The 20,322-nt window shown below is 36.6% G+C and overlaps 1 protein-coding gene across 1 annotated transcript in view; it reads left to right on the forward strand.

The window, feature by feature from the left end:
* Positions 1-20,322, forward strand: part of LOC132395212 (nuclear pore membrane glycoprotein 210-like) — a 128,456-nt gene that overhangs the window by 21,506 nt on the left and 86,628 nt on the right. Inside the window, exons 4-9 of the mRNA XM_059971500.1 lie at positions 2,381-2,477; positions 3,189-3,339; positions 10,768-10,900; positions 13,364-13,522; positions 15,454-15,522; positions 16,365-16,471. Of these exons, the coding sequence (XP_059827483.1) occupies positions 2,381-2,477; positions 3,189-3,339; positions 10,768-10,900; positions 13,364-13,522; positions 15,454-15,522; positions 16,365-16,471 (716 nt within the window). The remainder of the gene's footprint in view (positions 1-2,380; positions 2,478-3,188; positions 3,340-10,767; positions 10,901-13,363; positions 13,523-15,453; positions 15,523-16,364; positions 16,472-20,322) is intronic.

A 20,322-nucleotide genomic window follows, 5' to 3' on the forward strand; every position in this document is an offset into this window, starting at 1 on the left:
TTATTTATCATCTTTGAGACACTGTACAATTAACATCACAACCAATCTCAATCTCACTTTATCTCAGCTAGAAATGTGTCTGTAAATATTGTAAGTCACGGAGTAACTTACCAACAGGTTTATTGGATTTTTTTTTCTTCATTTCTATAGTGTAGGAAAGTTGAGGCTAATTGGAGTGCTACAGCCACCCGGGCTAAGAGCAGCCAATTTAGGAGAGGATCACAACTAAACCAAGTACTTTCCTAATCCAGAGCTCAGCTTATTTGACCATTGGAGAAAGACACAATCTTTCATCTACAAAATCCATTTACATGGTTTTAACATAGTAGAGCAATTTCCATCAATGCTCAACAGATCAGAAATAGATGAGCTTGGGTGTCTGGGAAGTTAAGGAGGTACAAAGAAATGACAGAGGTAGAAAGGAGCAAGATCATAAAAGGATTAGAAAGCAAGGATGAGAAATCTAAAATGGAGTCTGCTTAAACAGGCATTAGTGTGGCTAGGAAGCAAAGGAGTGCTGGCTGACCAATTAAGTAGTCTATGCACTGATACAAGCAATTTACAACAACATTTATCTTCTGTACAAGCATTCTCTTGGCCCATCTCATATATTCCATCCTCCTGTGTTTATCTAGCTTCTCTTATTTGGTTGGATTTTCCAAAAACTATGTTATTTTGAGCAATATGGTCCTGGGATCAATATTCTGAGAGAGACCAAATCCCAGTTTAACTTCATTTCAGGGCCTTGCATACCATTAGTGACCAGTTTCACCCGAAATGGGATTGACAACCAGTGAGTTCTCACCCCATATGATAGGTGCCCCCCCCACCACCACTCATACATCTGTTAAAATTGGCAAATGACAGAATGTTGTGAACGTTTCATAATCATTCTTGTTTTAATTTTAAAGTCAAATGATTGTTATTAATAGAAATGTGATTTGGTAGGTGATAAAAAGTAATGCTCATGTCTACTTTTCACCTTATGGAAAACTGAAGTAATTAAAGTTTGTATTGGTAGTTTATATTTAAGACTTTAAACTGTGATTTTATGGATGAAGAGGTGTGCAGTATAAGTCACATGAGTCACAGATCAAATTTGACCATATTTATTAGGTATTGTGTGCTCAATTCATAAGGAGCAAAAGTTATTACATTCTAATAAGTTTTATGTCACAAATAAAAAGTTCTAGAGACAGCAGAGAATGAGCAGAATTTGAGTTGGTAGAGGAGGAAGGAAGTCCAAAGAGAAAACGACAGTGAAACAGGAGGCTCTGAAGGTTTTTAATGATGGCTCAAAAGATGTCAGAATGGAAAACTGGAAGGAATGTACTCCAGGAAGAGCAGATTCACTGAAGGGAAATAGTAGAGCTGGGGGGAGGAAGACTAAGAAAATGTATCTCAAAGGTCTGGTAATATTTAGACTACAAGGAAATGTGTTCACACAGGATGCAACTATGTATTTGTTAGGTTGCTCCTTGAAGAGTGACTAATGCAACAGTTCTGAAAGGTGCAGGGAAGGAATGCTAAGCTCCATAGGGCAAAGTGCACTGTCAGGAGGTCAACACTGCATTTTAAGCATGCATCTAAATTGGGCTGAGTGGAAAAGCTGGAAAATCCCAGAATAACTGCAAGCATATTTGACCTACTCCTTTGACTTCTTTACCTAATTAAAATAGCGCTAAAACTAGTATTTGCACAAACAAATTTGGTTAGAATGTTCCATTCACTGTTTTACATGGTTATTGATTTACCTTCTACACTGAAATTTGTCATAATTGTACCTTTCATTTTCTAATGATGGAAAATGGATGTAGTGGCATAACACTTAAGGTACCAGACTAGCATTCCATGGTGCCATTTGTAAAGGTAACCAGAACACAGTGAATGCAGAAACCAGAAAATATCTTCACACAAAAGATACCCTCCATTTTGCTCTGTGGCGCTGCAATTGTGCTAATTGTGATAGTCTCAGAATTCCTAATCATAAAGTCCTAAATGGGGATGTATGCTGACAATTGCATAATGTTCATAGCTCTTCATCAAATGAAGCATCCTGCACTTGAATGTATGTAACACTGAAACAACATTCGGGCACAAAATGACAAGTAACAAAATCATTATTGTCAAAAAAGTCTTTCACCAATAGGAGGGATTCTAACCATCAGTCCTTCATCATTGCAGACACTAACTCTTGGAGCCCTCTGCACAGCAGTGCTCTGGGAGCATCTTCACCAGGACAGCAAAGTTCAAAAATAGTTGTCACCACCTTAAGGACAGTCAAGATGGTTAATAAAGACCAGTTTGCCAATAACACCAAGATCCTTAACATGAATGTAGTTAAAAAAAAAGTGGATTTGTTTTGTCTTTTATTTTCAAGGAAATACTTTTAGCAGCTTGGAAGGATTTGCTTTCGATTGGACCATTGTGAAGAATGAAAGTGTAGATAATAATTCTGAGTCAACCCATAAAATTAGGTAAGCAACAGCAGGGTTATTTCTTTGAAATTTGATTTTTTTATAAATTAATCAATTATTTCACATTATTTGACAGTAAATGGAAATAATAAGGCTGTTGCTGTAAGTATATTGCAAATATAGTTAGTTGATGTGAAATAAATATGGGGTTATTATACTTAAAGGTCTTATACTGTATATATAATTTTGATTTAATTTGATCAGGTTGCTTTTGTTTCATCATTAAGGCTGATAATTTTCCTTTCACTTTTTACTTTGCTGGGAGATAATTTCTCTCAGTTCTGTAGTCTTCTGTGATGCTGCACATTTGACTCAAATTGCAAGAAACTCTTAAATGTCAGGTTCTTGGGCCTCTTAGTTATGCTAGTCAAGTAATAATTGGGAAATATTTGATGATGGCAAGGGTTTAATACCAGTTCCATATTTTACTACTGTATATTCCTTGGAAATAATTTATTTGACTGAAATTATAAACACTGCATTTAAGCAACAGTAGGCATACTTCATTATTTATTCCAGTGGTTTGAACTGATGGAATGATGGTTTTAAAAGACTTACCAGTTTTAAGAGTTTTTCCAGGTTGAGTATATTGCGCAGGTAATTATTTGGCACATATCCAATTCATCTGCCTATTTTTCAAAATGGTCAATTTCACATTTTTTTTGCTGGATAATTACTGTAATTTTTGTATCTTTTCACTATTTTTGTCAGAATACTGAAGTTTTCAGAATCTACCTATTTACCACCTCCACACATAGCAACAATGGAAAAAGAAGGAAAGCAAGGAGACATCATTCTTGTGTCTGGGTTAATGACTGGTACTGCTAACTTGAAAGCACGATTGCAGGAAACCATATATAAGGTACCGGTTATTTTTCTTACTTTATTTATGCAAGAAACCAATTACTTAATAAAAAGTTATTTCGCTCTTTTTAATATTGTTGGTCAAAAGAAGTATACATATCTTTGCAATGAACATGATTGCATCTTAATTGAAGTGCACTGCAATGTATTTATTTTACTTTGGAGATACAGCAAAGTCACATAAAAATATACAGTACTCTGCAAAAAAGTCTTAAGCACTTGTAAAAAATGCTGTAAAGCAACAATGCTTTCAAAAATAATGAACTGAAAAGTTTATTAATATAAAAAACTTTAATATAAAGAGCAGTAAACAGTAAAAAAAGTAAATCAAACCAATACTTGGTGTGACCACCCTTTGCCTTTAAAACTGCACCAATTCTGTTAAGTGCACTGCCATGTAGTTTTATAAGAAAATCGGTTGGCAGGTTGTTCCACACATTCTTCAGCAGACTTTGGCTGTCTCGCTTGCTTCCATCTCTCCAGGTAATCCCAGATGACGTTGAGATCATCTGTGGAGGCCATACCATCTGAAACTATATTAAAAAATCTAGCATACAATGAAACTTTTGCTTTCTATTATCACAGCTAATTTTCTGTAGGTCTTTTGGAATTCACATACGTGGTTGTAAAAAAATATTTTAGTAAAACTAAGTACAAATTAGGACAATTCAGTATCCATAGGAGCAGCATCTTCCGAACACAGCAAAATATTTATTAGCTTCCTTTTACAGGTTGCACCAGAATTTCATGACACTGGGTTAATATAAAATCTCTACTGTTAGATCTCTTCACATGCTGATATAACATCTCTTCACATACTGTGCAGCAACATAATAGGTTGCTGTAGATATAAGAGAAAGCACTGATTGGGAGATACAACTTTAGTATAGGTGGCTACACCCAGTTTTTCATAACGATCATTGGCTCAAAAACCTGATCAGCTTCTAGCTGTAGCTGGCTTTGTCCATAATTTGAATAAATTCTGCCAACAGTTCTGTTTTGATAGTTGGCTAAATCCACTTAGGGAACCAACTGTCAAAATTGCCAAACTATTAGAATATTCATACTAATCATGCTATTCCTTTCATTAAATTATTAAAATGTTTTAGTAATGAAAAATATAATCACTAAAAATGTATAGAGCAATCATTTCAAATCATGTATGTGTATTAACTGATGCTTCATTGCAGCCTTTTCTCTTAATTGAAATACATGAAGTTATGCCTGGCGCAGCTTCATTGGGCAGGGAGCACCTTGAAGTTGCTATTGTGACACTGAATTCCATGAGAACTGCAATGTCAGACACAATAAAACAACACTGGCAAGGCATCTCTTAGAAATTTGGGCTGTTTGTGTTCATGCATGCATGGAATTAGAATTGGTTTATTATTGTCACATATACCAAGATTCAGTGAAAAGCTTGCTTTGCATGCTGTTCATTCAGATCAGATCATTGCACAGTGCATTGATGCAGAACAAGGTTAAACAATAACAGAATGCAGAATAATGTATAACAGTTACAGAGAAAGTATAGTGCGTGTAAATAATTAAGGTGCAATATCATAACAAAGTAGACTGTGAGGTCAAGAGTCCATCTTATCATACTAGGGAACCATTCAATAACATTGGGGTAGTCATTCAATAGCCTTATAACTGGGTGTTTCAATAGGGGTATTGGGCTTTCTCATAGTTGCAGAGGGAGAAGTGAACAATTCCAGATAGAACTGCCAGTATTTCTGGAGAAAATCACTGTGGCTAACTATTCTTCAGTAACATAACAAAGGGAAAATTAACAGTCTTCCAAAATCATGTGTAATGCCACCCCTCAGCCTGCCTGCCTGTCCTTTCCATTCAGTGTGTATTGTTGGATGTTCAGCTCCTAGCCTCGACTTAGTGATGCCCACAATGTCATATCCACCAATCTCTAACTGTGCTACAAGATCAGCTACCTTATTCTGTATACTGTGTGCATTCGAATATAACACCTTCAGTCCTGTATTCATCATCCTTTTCGATTTTGTCCCCATATTACACTTCTCCTCATCCCACTGACTGTAATTTTGTCCTGTCATCTGCCTGTCCTTCCTCAGAGTCACATTACACAATGCCTTGACTTGTACACCACCTGTTCTATCAGCCCTATCGGTCCCTGTCAATTTAGTTAAAGCTCTCCCAAAAGCTCCAGCAAAACTGTCTGCAAGGATATTGGTCCCCCTCAGGCTCAGGTGTAACCTGTCCTTTCAGTACAATTCATACCTTCCTCAGAAGAGATCCCAGTGAACCATAAGTCTGATTCCCTGTCCCCTCTACCACTTTTTTTTTTCCACTCATTTGCCTGTACTATCATCCTATTCCGGTCCTGACTAGCACATTACACTGGGAGTAATCCAGAGATTACTGTCTTGGGGATAATGCTCTTCATCCTCTTCCCTAACTCCCTATTATCACTGCGCAGAATTTCTTCTCCCTTTCTACCTATGTCATTGATGCCAGTGTGCACCACAGCATCCTCCCTCTTGAGAATTTTCTGGAGTTGCTCTAAAACATCCTGGGCCCAAGCACCTAGGATGCAACAAACCATCTTGATGGCACTTCACACCATAGAACCTCCTCTTCATCCCCCTCACTATTGAGTCTCCTAACACTATCACTCTGAAAACTTTCCCTTCTCTACTGAGCCTCAGAGCCAGCCAAGTGCCATTGGCCTGGCTGCTGTTGTGCCCTGATAGGTCATCCCCTGAAGCAGTATTCAAAGGGTTATATTTGTTGCAGAGGGGAATGGCCACAGGGAAACCCTGCACTAACTGTTTACTTCTGTTAACACTAAGTGCACTGCAGATGCTGTGGTCAAATCAAGACGTACAAAAAAGCTGGATGAACTCAGCAGGTTGGGCAGCATCTGTTGAAAGGAGCAGTCAACATTTCAGGTTGAGACCCTTCGTCAGGACTAAAGGAGGGGGTAGGGGCCCTATAAAGAAAGTTTACTTCTGTTTACTCTTACTTCTGATGGCCACACATTTACTGTCTGAAGCCTGCTGTCTGGGTGTGACCACTTCAGTAAAAATCTCACCGGTGAAGTTTTCAGTCTCCTGGATGGTCCTGAGTACATCCAGCTCCAGTTCCTTGACCTTACCAGTCAGGAGCTGTGGTTGGATGCATTTCCTGCAGTCATCAAGGAATCCATTAGGTACCCTACAATCCCACAGCTTACAGGAGGGGCATTCCAATGCCTTATCTACTATTCTGCCTACACCTGTTATACTTCTAACTTCTGAAGCCTAAGTTCAAGCCTACGCCTGTTCACACCTAAGCCCACTAAGCCAAAGCCTGGCCATTTTAACACTATCCACTACAACGGCCACTCTGATTACACCTCACTTCTTTTTACTGGCCCCTGTCGAGTCCCCGAGAACTTGTTATGATTGCAGCCTGTCAAAAAGTTCGAAAGGCCCTGGGCTCTTTTTCAATGATGCCAGAACACAAATGAAAATGCGCTATAAACTACTGAAAATGTGCTATAAACTATGGCATGTTAGCACAATACTTTACAGTAGCGGCAACCCGGGTTCAGTTCCCACCACTGCCTGTAAGGAGTTTGTACATTTTCCTTGTGACCACATGGGTTTCTTTCGGGTTCTCCGGTTTCCTCCCACAGTCCAAAGATGTACCAGTAGCTAGGTTAATTGGTCATTGTAAATTGTCCTGTGATTAAGCTAAGATTAAATCGGGGGGTTGAGGGCAGTACGGCTCGAAGGGCCAGGAGGACATATTCCATTCTGTATCTCAATAAGTAAATAAATCCAAATGTCTTTTTCTTAATAAGCTAATAGTAAACAATAAATGATCACAAAATGTAATTGTAGGGAGTTAAAATGTGAACCTCCTGAAAAAAGCATTCTTATTTATTGGTCATTTAACTTGTATTTTGGCTACATTTAGGTGGATTTTTTGTGTTGTCAGTTAATTTTTTTCAATATGTACATTTTCAAAGGGGTTCAAGCTGATTTTGTGAAGCAACCAATCTTATTAGTGGAGATATGCTTCCAGTTTATTTACATATAGCTATTGCTGTTTTTATAAACCATTTGATTGTTGATACTACATGCAGATTAATTCTCAAACAAAAGTGGTCCACTGGTTCTGTGACATCCAGTATGGACATAACAACTGCTGCATTTTGATAACTAAACTATTAATTTATGAACTCATTCCTATAATTCATTTCCATTCTGCCAATTTAAAGAAACATATTATTGCACCAAATTGTTCACTTTGCTTTTCTGAATTTAAAAACAGGTTTCACACTCTTCCCGACCACATGGAATATTATCTGTCTCCTGCTAAGATATCCATTTAATACAACCTAACATATAACAGAATCAGACTCATAAACACAAGAGATTCTACAGCTGTTGTGTTACACAAAATCAGATTTATTGTTTTGCAGTCAATTTAGAAACATAGAAAACCTACAGCACAATACAGGCCCTTAGGCCCACAAAGCTGTGCCGAATATGTCCTTGCATTAGAAATTACTTGGGGTTACCCATAGCCCTCTATTTTTCTGAGCTCCTTGTACCTGTTCAGGATGTTTTAAAAGACCCTACCGTATCTGCCTCTATCACCATCGCCGGCAGCCCATTCCACGCCCTCACCACTCTCTGCACAAAATACTTGCCCCTGACATCTCTGTACCTACTTCCAAGTACGGTACCTTAAAACAGTGCCCTCTTGTGCTAGCCATTCCAGCCCTGGGAAAAAGCCTCTGAATATCCACATGATCAATGCCTCTCATCATCTTATACAACTCTATCAGGTCATCTCTCTTCCTCCGTCGCTCCAAAGAGAAAAGGCCAAGTTCACTCAATGTATTCTCATAAGGCATGCTCCCCAATCCAGGCAACATCCTTGTAAATCTCCTCTGCACCCTTTCAATGGCTTCCACATCCTTCCTGTAGTAAGGTGACCAGAACTGAGCACAATACTCCAAGTGGGGTCTGACCAGGGTCCTATATATCTGCAACATTACCTCTTGGCTCCTAAACTCAATCCCCTGTTAGTTGAAGGCCAGTGCACCATATACTATTTTAACCACAGAGTCAACCTGCGCAGCAGCTTTGAGTGTCTGTGGACTCGGACCCCAAGATCCCTCTGATCCTCCACACTGCCAAGAGTCTTATCATTAATACTATATTCTGCCATTATATTTGACCTACCAAAACGAAGCACCTCACACTTATCTGGGTTGAACTCCCATCTGCCATTTCTCAGCCTAGTTTTGCATCCTATCAATGTCTTGCTGTAATCTCTGACAGCCCTCCACACTATCCACAACATCCCCAACCTTTGTGTCATCAACAAATTTACTAACCCATCCCTCCACTTCTTCATCCAGGTCATTTATAAAAATCAGGAAGAGCAGGGGTCCCAGAACAGATCCTTGAGGCACTCCACTGGTGACCGACCTCCTGCAGAATATGACCCGTCTACAACCACTCTTTGCCTTCTGTCTGCAAGCCAGTTCTGGATCTACTAAGCAATGTCCCCTTGGATCCCATACCTCTTTACTTTCTCAATAAGCCTTGCATGTGGTACCTTATCAAATGCCTTGCTGAAGTCCATATACACTACATCTACTGCTCCACCTTCATCAATGTATTTAGTCATATCCTCAAAAAATTCAGTCAGGCTCGTAAGGCACGACCTGCCCTTGACTAAGCCATGCTGACTATTCCTAATCATATTATACCTCTCTAAATGTTCATAAATCCTGCCTCTCAGGATCTTCTCCATCAACTTATCAACCTCTGAAGTAAGGCTTATTGGTCTATAATTTCCTGGGCTATATCTACTCCCTTTCTTGAATAATGGAATAACATCCACAACCCTCCAATCCTCTGAAGCCTCTCCCATCCCCATTGATGATGCAAGGATCATCGCCAGAGGCTCAGCAGTCTCTTCCCTCGCCTCCCACAGTAGATTAATCGTCCGATCCTGGTGACTTATCCAACTTGATGCTCTCCAAAAGCTCCAGCACATCCTCTTTCTTAGCTTTTCAGTCCACTGTAAGTCAGTCCTACAATCACCAAGGTCCTTTTTCATAGTGAATATTGCAGCAAAGTACTCAATAAGAACCTCTGCTATCTCCTCCTGTTTCATACACACTTTTCCACTGTCACACTTGATTGGTCCTATTCTCTCACATCTTATCCTCTTGATCTTCACATGCAGTCGGCCTTCCTTATCTGCAGGTTCCGCATGCGTGGATTCAACCAACCACGGATCGGGAAAACCCAGAAGTTCTCTCTCTGGCACTCATTGTTTGAGCATGAACAGACTATTTTTTTCTTGTCATTATTCCCTAAACAATACAGTATAACAACTATTTACATAGCATTTACATTGTATTAGGTATTATAAGTAATCTAGAGATGATTCACACGTACACGTAGTCCCTGGGTTATGAACGAGTTCCATTCCTGAGTCTGTCTTTAAGTCAGATTTGAAGTCGGAACAGTTACATTCAGTATTATGTAGCCTCAGTTAGTAAAACGTTTGTCTTAGTATATAGCATATATTTTACCTTTCTATGCATATAAAACACTTAAGAAACATATGTATTTCAATAATTAAACCACTGCGTTGCTTAGTAATAATTGTAGCTTTCATCAGGGCAGGGCCTTTCAAATGCTTCATTATTCTCACTTTATCTTTTAAAATTGTTCCGATTGTTGACCGACTGTAGCCTAACGCTTTTCCAATGACTGATGGCATTTCACCTCTTTCTGATCACTTTATTATTTCCACTTTATTTTCAATTGCGATCGTGATTATTTTCGTGAACAGAAACACTGCGGATTCAGAGCTGCACCACCAGGTCCTAATATCCAGGGCACTGATACAGGTTAAATAAGGTCCGGGGTTCTGCTAGGTGCTAAAGAGCACCGTACTGAGACAGGTTAAATAAGGGACTTGAGCATCCATGTTTTTTTGATATCCGCGGGGGGTCCCGGAACCAATCCCCCATGGATAAGGAGGGCCGACTGTATTTGTAGAATGCCTTGGGGTTTTCCTTAATCCTGTCCGCCAAGACCTTTTCATAGCCCCTTCTGGCTCTCCTAATTTCTTTCTTAAGCCTTATAATCTGTGTTGGGCGTTCTCTATTTGTAATTAACTTGACAATTTGTTAATTAATTTTGATCAACAGAGTACTAAACACAGTGGTTTGATCCCTGGTATCATAGATTTGATTATTACAGTTTTGTTACTATGGGAGTATATTGGATTGAAGTTCATGCAGGTTCAGATTCGAACTTCCTCAATAGATTTATTTTATCGCTTGATAAAATATTTAATGGCCTGAAATGTGGTAGGATGTTGATTAGAGGTGGTGAGTTATTCTAACTTGTGATTTTGTGTTTTCTAGCACGTTCCTGCTGCAGTAATACGCCTTATTATTTTGGAAAACATAATTTTAAGTCCTGCACATGATGTTTACCTATTAGTGGGAGCTTCTATTCACTATAAAGTTGCTAAATTAGTAAATGGAAAAATGACAGGTAAATTCCTATTGGCAAACTAAGTAGAAATCTGCCATAAGCAGAACTGTGTATGTTACTTTGCATATAATGTAATACATTCTTTTGGGATAGCTTGAAAACAACTTTAGACTAAAGAACAATTTTCTTTTAGTGTACTGATATTAACACATGCATTTTATACATATATACCAACAGGTGAGCTATTAAAATACATTTTCCAATTTAATGCATTAGTCTTTAGATGAATTAAAACATTGAACCAAAAGTGAAATTTCTTTGATTTTTTAAAATCTCTCATTAAATAACTATGGAGTGAGTACCTTGGTTAATACAGTATGAAGTACCTGATTCATAATTGCCTGAATATGCACCCAACTAAGCCAAATAATGTGACACAAAAATACCCCTTGTACAGATTCCCTGCAAATAATAAGCGGTGTACTGCCACACCTCTTCCTGGTCTTCAGATAAAAATGCAGGACGTGGCATTTTCATCTTTAAACCTACATTAATTTTACATGAAAATTACATTTGCTAAGGAGAATACTGCAAAAAAAGAAGTTATGCAAGATCTGTTTTGGTGTGTTAAAAAACAACTGGCTTACATTTGGTCTTTGTTAATATACTAGCCACAAGAGATCTGGATACAAGTTTCACATGTATTGAATTTCACAAAAAAAGTATTGTTCTCTATATGTTGCTTTCAGCATTGTGGTAACACTCCCACACATTTAACCTCGCTCTGTTCAACTATTGTTATTTATATCATTAAATGATACTAATAACAAAAGAAATGGAGAGGGGAAAGGAACAAAATATATAACTTAATATTGTAGCCTTGGAGTTTTTTCCAATTCCATTAAATGCCTTGTAGGAATATTGAGAATGATTAATCTACAAATGTCTGTCAACGATGTTCTGTAATAGAGAAATATGTGTATCTTTAGGTGTACAGGGAAACTGGCCAGGGTCTCTTTTTGGTTTTGCTGATTTCTGGTAGACCTTAAATGAATATTTTATCCATTTTAGAAGCAAATAGACTTCCTGTGTATCGAGTCGATTTGTTGTAGTCTTACGGATGTATATTCAGTGATAGGTTTACGGTATGGCTAGACTGATAAAATTTCACCAATATTTTTTTCACAATATGCTTTTCATTTTCTATCCTCACTTTATTTCCATATATGATACTCCACAGTGAAAGTCTCAGTTGCATTTTGACAATTGGGACTCATCCTATCATCATTGAATATACCAGCCTTCAGAATCAAAGGTTACAGCACAGAAGGAGGCTATATGACCTATTGAGTCCATCCTTGCTCTGTCCATTTAGTCACTCTCATGTTTTCTCCATAACCCTGGAAACTGCTTCCTTTCAAATATTTCTCTATTTACATATAGAACAAAAAAAAAGCACATTTAAATCTTCCTGCACAATGCAACCTGGAAGTAAATTCCAAATCCTGATGTAAAAAAATGTTCTAGTGAATACAATGTCTACATGATACACTATTAACTATAAGCAGATGAACTGTCTTTATTTTCACATTGATTGCTTTCCTGGTATTTACTGAGTCAATTTTTTTCTGGTTTCCTTTTTTTGTTCTACTAGCTGACTAGCTTCCAATTAAGCAGCATCTGAATTTTCAGATATTAATACTCTTTTTCAAAGCTATCTTTAGCATTGCCGTTCTTGTCTCTGCAATCTTTCCTAGTTTCACTTTCCTCTATTTCTAGACACTTATATACTGTTATTCTTAATTGATATACTATTGGTCTACAATTCCCTATCTGAACATCTATGCCTGCCTAGCATTCTTTCTTAAAATGCTCCTTTCACTAACATTTGGTCACATAATCTAACGTCCCATGTATCTTTGTGTCAAAACTTTGTTAACACACTTTGAGACACACAGGACATTTTACCCTGTTAAAAGTGCTAAATTGGAATCCTAAAACAAAATCCTTCCAAAGCATCAGTTTTGTGCTTTTATGACTTTCAAAAAAGGTTCCACCACCCACCTCCTGCTGCATCTATGGAAGAGAATGTTATTCCCATAGTAACCTCATCAGCAGTGTACCTCTATTTTGTTGATGGACATGGAAGGGTGGACTAGGAAGTTGCAAAGTAAATGACCTCTTTGCATTGCTGGCATGAGAGGGGAAGGTTGTCTGGTGGTAGAATTTTGTTGAAGGTGGTCAAAGTTGCAAGGGATTATTGCCAAATTCAGAGGTCAGTTGCCTATAAGCTGAGGACCAAGGAAACTTAGTATATGTTATTTTAATGTCTTGTTAAACAAAGAATTTGATTAGATAAACCATCATCAAATGGCTATAAGAAATGTGGCCAGTTGTACTGTAAGTATTATATCTGGGCAAGGAGACAACTTTTGTCCAGATTTCACCAGTTAAACATGTCTCTGCACTTCAACTTGTCTGTGTATAATGTTTAGAATAATCTATTTCTTAATACTCTTTTAGAAGTCAAGATGCCATCTGAACAGTATAGATTGAAATTACAAAATAATGAAGTGAGCTCTGCTGGAGGAAGAAATGGAACAGTTGCAAAGCTGGATTCTGACTCCTCCACTGTCTTAGGAGTACATACAGGATGGACCATCTTATTTCTTACCCATAAACGTATCCTTTTTTCAAAAACATACTTTCTATTACAGTGTTGTTCAGATAATTTTATTTCCTGTAGTAACTTACTAAAGTGGAAAAAAATCCATATTACTGTAAAATCTGTCACTTTCAGCATATCAGCATAGTATGTTAGTATTACAGAACGTGCTGTTGATGTGTATTTTGTGATTGCACAAGAAAACTAAAGACAGAAAATTGATAGTTATGATAAATCTATAATTTCATCATTAACAAAGTAGAATGTAATCTATTCATTTTATTATTTGATGGAATATTTAAATCTATGCATAAATACTAAAATTAACTTTTTAAAAGCAGGTTTGAAATAAAAAGATATTCAAATTTCAGTGGCAAAGTACAAAATGCTGTGCTATTATCTAACTCATTTAGTGCAACTGACCAAACATGAGTCTCTAAGCAATGTGTGCGGAAAATGAGATGCTACTTCTTTACTTTCTTGTGTAGGTACAGTAATACTTAAAATATGTGGAAAACTTTCCAAGTAATCCTTTTCTTAAGTTTTTTATCTGTTACATAATTTTAGTTTTGCTTTTCTCATGCCATACTTTTTTTTCCTGAGATCAATTAATTTTATGATTGGAATTTGCATTGTGCCTTTTAAACCAGTCAAATCAGATTTAACTTGCCATGAAATATCATACAGTGTCACAGAATCTCATTTATATGAATTAGATCACTTCAAGTTTTAAGCATATAAGGTTTGATAGTAAACCTTGACTCCCCCACCTGTTGGGCAGGTGTGTATGTAGGTGTATGTGTGTATGTATATATATATTTAGAGAGAGAGAGAGAGAGATAAATATAATCAGACTTTATGTTGCCCTCTTGGTGTGGTTCCATAGAATCTCTATACATTTCCCTTCCCCAGATTCCATCTGCCATGTTTTTGCCCACTCATTTAACCTATCAAAATCTGAAAAGACCCTTTGTGTACCTTTTCAAATTGTCATCAAATGTTTTGTCAGTTCTTATATCTAATTAATATAGCTTGTAAATAGCAGAGCCCTCAATGCTGATCTTTGAGGCATCCCACTTGTTAGTCATTGACTTAAAACTACTCATTTGTGCTTATTTATTTTTTGTTATCTGTTGATCAGTCTACTATCCATATTAATATGTTAACCTCAGGTATATAATCCTATGTTTCTTACAATAATCCTTTTGTTTAGAAATCTAGGTGTACTATATTTACCTGACTGAACTACTAGGATGCAATACGTTCTCTTTTTACATAACTGTAGAAATTCTTGCACCGTAATTCTACATTTCTTGCCAGTTTATTTTCATATTCATTTTCCCCATTTTGTCAATTTTTACAGGTTTGTAAAGTTCTTCCATTCCTTAATGACATTTGTCTTTCTAACTTTATAAACCATTTCTTGTTAACTCTTGTAACTAATTCTAACCTTAGCTTTTTCTGTTATCTAAGGACTATTTTAACTTGCCTAATCTGACTTAACTAATTGACTGTTCACATAAATTTAGTTACCTTTATTTATTTAAGGTTAATACTGAAGTTTTGGACTTAAGTTTGTCAAATTCAAGCTAAATGTGAAATTTTATCATTCAACAATCATATTTCTATGGTGGAATATTTAATATAAGATACTAATTAATTCTGTCTCAGTGCATATAAATGAATCTAGACTAGCCAGCAAATGAAGTCAACTTGCATAAAGGTTGAAGTCAGAGACTTGTGCTTTGAAATGCTGCACTATTATGACTACAGTATTAGATTTTAACATTGGTTTGGTATGTTATTAAAATATTTTTGATTTCCTTATGCAGTATTACGTCTTGGATAATAAACAAAGAGCATATAATAATTTCTGAGTAACTAATTATTTATAATTCTGCATTTAAAAAAATATTACCAGGCTTATTATGGTTTAACTAAAATAAAGACATTCACATGCAGGGACTTTCTCATCTACCCAACTGTACAATATATGTTGTCCAAGCTGGTTTTCTAGGTTGGTATTATATTGATTTTATCTGGCAGGAATGTTCAATGAACTGAGATATGAAATATTAAATTGGCTAATTTAAGTGGAATAAATTAAAGTATAACCCACTTTAGTTGTACTTAGTTTCAATTAAATTAGCTCTGCTGATTTGGTATCTACAGTAACAGCCATTTCCTGTCTATCATTTTCTAAGAGGTGAATTTTCTGCAAAGCAATGATGCTAGGAAACTTTTCCATGATGATAATGTAGCCAGATGGAAGCCCATCTCAGCTACAGGGAGTAGTTCTTCAAGAGCTACTGCTTCACAGTGGAGCTAAGCAATGCAGATCAAACATCTTTGTATCAGTATATAAGAAATATTAGATGGAAAGATTTCAGCTGTAAATTCAGAACTTGAGCTGTTAGCGAACTGACCTAATACATAAGGTACTTGAATCCTAATTTGTCCTTCAGACGATAAAGTTGTCCCGGCTTTAACTCCACAATAAACTTTGAACAAGTTATTTTTGCAACTTCTACCACATAAATGATTTTTAAAAAATTGTTTTAAAAGATGCATTAGTATAATATCACTTAAACGGGTTAAACTTTGGTTTCAAGATTATAATTTCACTGTTTCTCTGCCAGCTGTTAACTATTTAATATGGTATAAAGATCAGATGTCTAAGCTTTTAAGGTACATTTGTTTTCTTGATTCATATAGAACACACACATTATAAGGAATGTAAAGAAAATCAAGTATGGATCTGTTGGATTTTCTAAAATATGTATTCTAGAGGTGGTTTTCCACAGTGAGTGTAATTTAAAATTGAAAGTAATTTAAACTTTGGTCTTTTGGTTAATTCAGGTTTTTCTGTCCTGCCTGGAGAAAGATGGGTTCTGGAAGTCGGACGAAATTATGAATTTACTGTGGAAGTTTACGACAAAAAGAGTAATAAAGTTTATTTATCTGATGTAAGTTGATAATTCAGTTATGACCTTTGGGAATGTCTTTCTGTATGGATGTCCTTGAGGATAAAACTCAAATACTTAATCCATTTCAAATTTTAGATGTTATTCATGTTTGTAGCACTTATTATAGATTAACTTAATTGTGCCTAGGAATGCCAAGATTTACCACTGATTTATTTTGCAATGTAGAGATGGTACTCTCACCTGCCATATCTTTGCAGGCATTCTGTAGTTTTAAGCAATTGCAAATTCCATTCTTTAAGAACTCCTTATTGCAAAGGACTCCAACATCAAGAACCCAGTACATTAAGGAAAAAATATATATAACCTTTTGACTTTTCTTCCTTGAATTAAAAATATTGTTAATCAGTATCAGGTTTATTATCAGTGTCTTATATTACATGAAGTTTGTTGTTTTATGGCAGCAGTACAGTGCAAAGACATAACATTACTAAAAATTATAAATTAAGTAAGCAGTACAAAGGTTGGGAATTATGAGGTTCATGGACCATTAGAAATCTAATAGCTGAGGGGACGAAGTTGTTTCTGAATCATTGAGTATGCACCTTCAGGCTGCTGTACCTCCTCCTTTCTAGTGGTAATGAGGAGAGGGCATGCCCTGGATGATGAAAGTCTTTAATGGTGGGTGCTGCCATTTTGAGGCAGTGCCTCTTGAAGGTGCATTTGATGATGAGGAGGATAGTGCCCATTATTGAGCTGGATGACTATAATCCTCTGCAGCCTCTTGAAATCTTGTGTATTGGAGCCTCCATACCAAGCTGTGATTCCTCAGTCAGAGTGCAATCTACTGTACATCTACAGACATTTGCAAGAATCTTTTATGACATTACAAATCTCCTCAGACTCCTAATGACTCCTATTGGTGTGCCTTCTTCATAAATACATCCATGTTTTGGGTCCAGGACAGAGCCTCTGAAATGTTAGCAAATAGGAACTTAAAGCTGTTCACTCTTTCCATTGCTGGCCCATTAATGAGGACTGGTGCACGTTCTCCCAACTTTCCCTTCCTGAAGTCCACATTTGTTTCCTTGGTCTTGATGACTTTTGAGTACAAATTTGTGTTGTTACGACACCACCCAACCAACTGATCTATCTCACTTTCTAATACCTCGTTGCCATCTAAGAATTTACCTACAACAATGGTGAATTTATATTTTATGAGAATCAATAAATAGGGATAAGTATGATATTTTAATAAATCTTAGTATTATGTTGTCATTTGCAAAAGTGATTATGAAATGTAATATAGAAGAACAGAAAATCAGAAAATAGCAGATAAAGAAGAATCTGAAACATAACCACTTTGTGCTTAAAATGGAGATTAATAACACTTCAGGAATTTATTCCTAGCCAGTCTTTCTCATGGTTTTAACTTCAGGGGATAAGCAGTTTTATGGAATGTGTTAATTGAAGGGAATCTTATCTTAGTCAATTCTGGAGTCTTGAATCTTCTTCACAACTATTTCTTGATAATACTTTTTTTGGTTATGTAATGCTTATTAATAAGGAAATAGATTTCTTTATGGTAACTTACATTTTAGGGATTGAAATTGAATCAGAGATTCTAATTTACTGTCAGTTGTGTAAACAAAATAAGACCAACCATCTAAATCCACTTTCTGTAAAACAATGTTTTTACTTACTTGTTAGCACAGTTTGCAAATCTGAATATCAGAAAACAGAAAGCCAATACAGTACATTGCTTGTGATTTTTCAAATGCTAATTTCAGTGGATAAAAATTAGTTAAAAAGCTTTCCATTGAATGCACCTCAATCTGCAGAATGTACATGAAGAAGATATAGCTTTCAGAATGTATTGCTGACAGATACCAAAATCTAGTTTTTGTTGGGAGCACTAAGCACACTACTTTGTAATGCCAGAAGATCACACCTGCTCAACTTCGTTTCATTGACATCACTGAAATGAAGTTTGGAGGAAGAGTACAATATGCTACTTTAGTGTGTTTAAGACAATGGCAGGATTAATTTCTGGAATTATGTTCAGAGTCATAGAGTTGTACAGCTCAGAAGCATGCTCTTAGGCCCAACTTGTCTACGTCAACCAAGTTGCCTACCATTCCAGTCTTCGTGCATTTGTCCATATCCCTCTGAACCTTTCCTTTTCATGTTTCTTGAATATACATAATTTTAACTGCTTAATAGTAGTTGGTACATGGTTTTAATACTGGAATGGGAAGTTTGATACTGTAATTCTTTTGTCCAGATTTAATCAGAATTTACATTAGCAAATGTATTTGTTAAGCTTTTAGAAGCAAATTTATGATTTTAATAATATAGGAGAAAAGTGAAAATTTCAGACCCAAAGAGACTAACTTGGAAAGAACCAATGGCTCGAAACTGCGCCATTAAGAGGCAACTGTGTGCAGCTCCGATGGAAACCATCAAATATTCTTGTTTAGGGCTACTGCAGCTGAAATTCACAGTCATAGCCATGGGTACTTCAGTAAACAATATAGTTTTAAGATGTGTAAACAGAATTATCAATACGCAAAATCAACAAACCTTGGACAGCATACTCAGGTTGCAAGTGCAGTTCCTTTTAAGAAAGCAGAAGCAGGGATGCCACAACAATTTACAAGTTAAATTGAAACACAGAGGCTTTGGACTTTCACTCCCGACTATCCTGCAGGTGAATGTAAAGTCTCTGGAAAATAAAATTGACAACCTCAGAGCAAGATTGCTATACCTGATTGAGGGACATCAGAGACTGCTATGTACTTTGCTTCATGGAAACATAGTTCACACCTACCATTTGGACACAGCACTGTAGCTCAATGGCTTCACCATTCTCCGCAAAAACAGGACAACACAGTCTCTTAAAGGCAGAGGAGGTGGAATATGCTTGATGATTAACTCATTGTGGTGCACAAACATAGCAGTTCTGTCTCAGGCCTGGTCACTTGACCTGGAAGACCTAACAGCCACATGTTGTCCATTTTATCTGCCAAGGGAGTTATCCACCATAATCTTGGTAGTGGTATACATTCCACCTCAGGCCAACATCAGGCTGGCACTGGAGAAGCTGAGCAACACAATCAGCAGGCGTGAAGCTACGCACCCTGATGTCTTCCCTATCATTGTGGGAGATTTTAACCAGCTTGAAGAAATCTTAGAACAATTACCACCAACATATCACCTGTGGAACCAGAGGAGCCAACACAGTTGATCACTGTTATACCACCATCAAAAATTCTTACTGTGCAATCCCACGCCCACACTTTAAAAAGTCTAATCACCTGGTTGTACTTATACTCCCTGTGAATAGGCAGAGACTAAAAACCGCAGCACCAGTGCTGAGGACCAAGAGAAGTGGAGAAGAGCTCTCAGGACTGCTTTAAGTCAGTGGACTGGACAATATTCAGGGATTCATCTTTGAGTCTGAATAATGTGCCACAGTTCTCACCGATTTCATCAAAACCTATATGGATGAGCGTGTGCCTTCAAGAACATACCAGACATACCTAAATCAAAAGCCATGCATAAACCAAGAGATTCTTGGTCTGCTAAGAACTAGATCTGTGGTATTCTATTTCTTTTTCAATATTTTTATGGATTTCTTACTTAAAAGAATACAGACTACAGTAGGATATATAATATATATCGATTACAATATATTGGAATCACAAATATAGTCTCATTACCTCATATCCATATAAATTAAATTTAACCATAATATTGAAAAGAGATAATATTATTATACAAAAAATCTAAACCCACTATAAGAAAAAAAACAGCTGTTTGGTTAAAAAAAAGAAAAGGAAAAGAATCGATATCATGTAGTAAAACATAATATTAGCCAATATCTGTGCTTA

Source organism: Hypanus sabinus, chromosome 6 (genome assembly GCF_030144855.1).
Source record: "Hypanus sabinus isolate sHypSab1 chromosome 6, sHypSab1.hap1, whole genome shotgun sequence".
NCBI classification, from domain to species: Eukaryota; Metazoa; Chordata; class Chondrichthyes; order Myliobatiformes; family Dasyatidae; genus Hypanus; species Hypanus sabinus.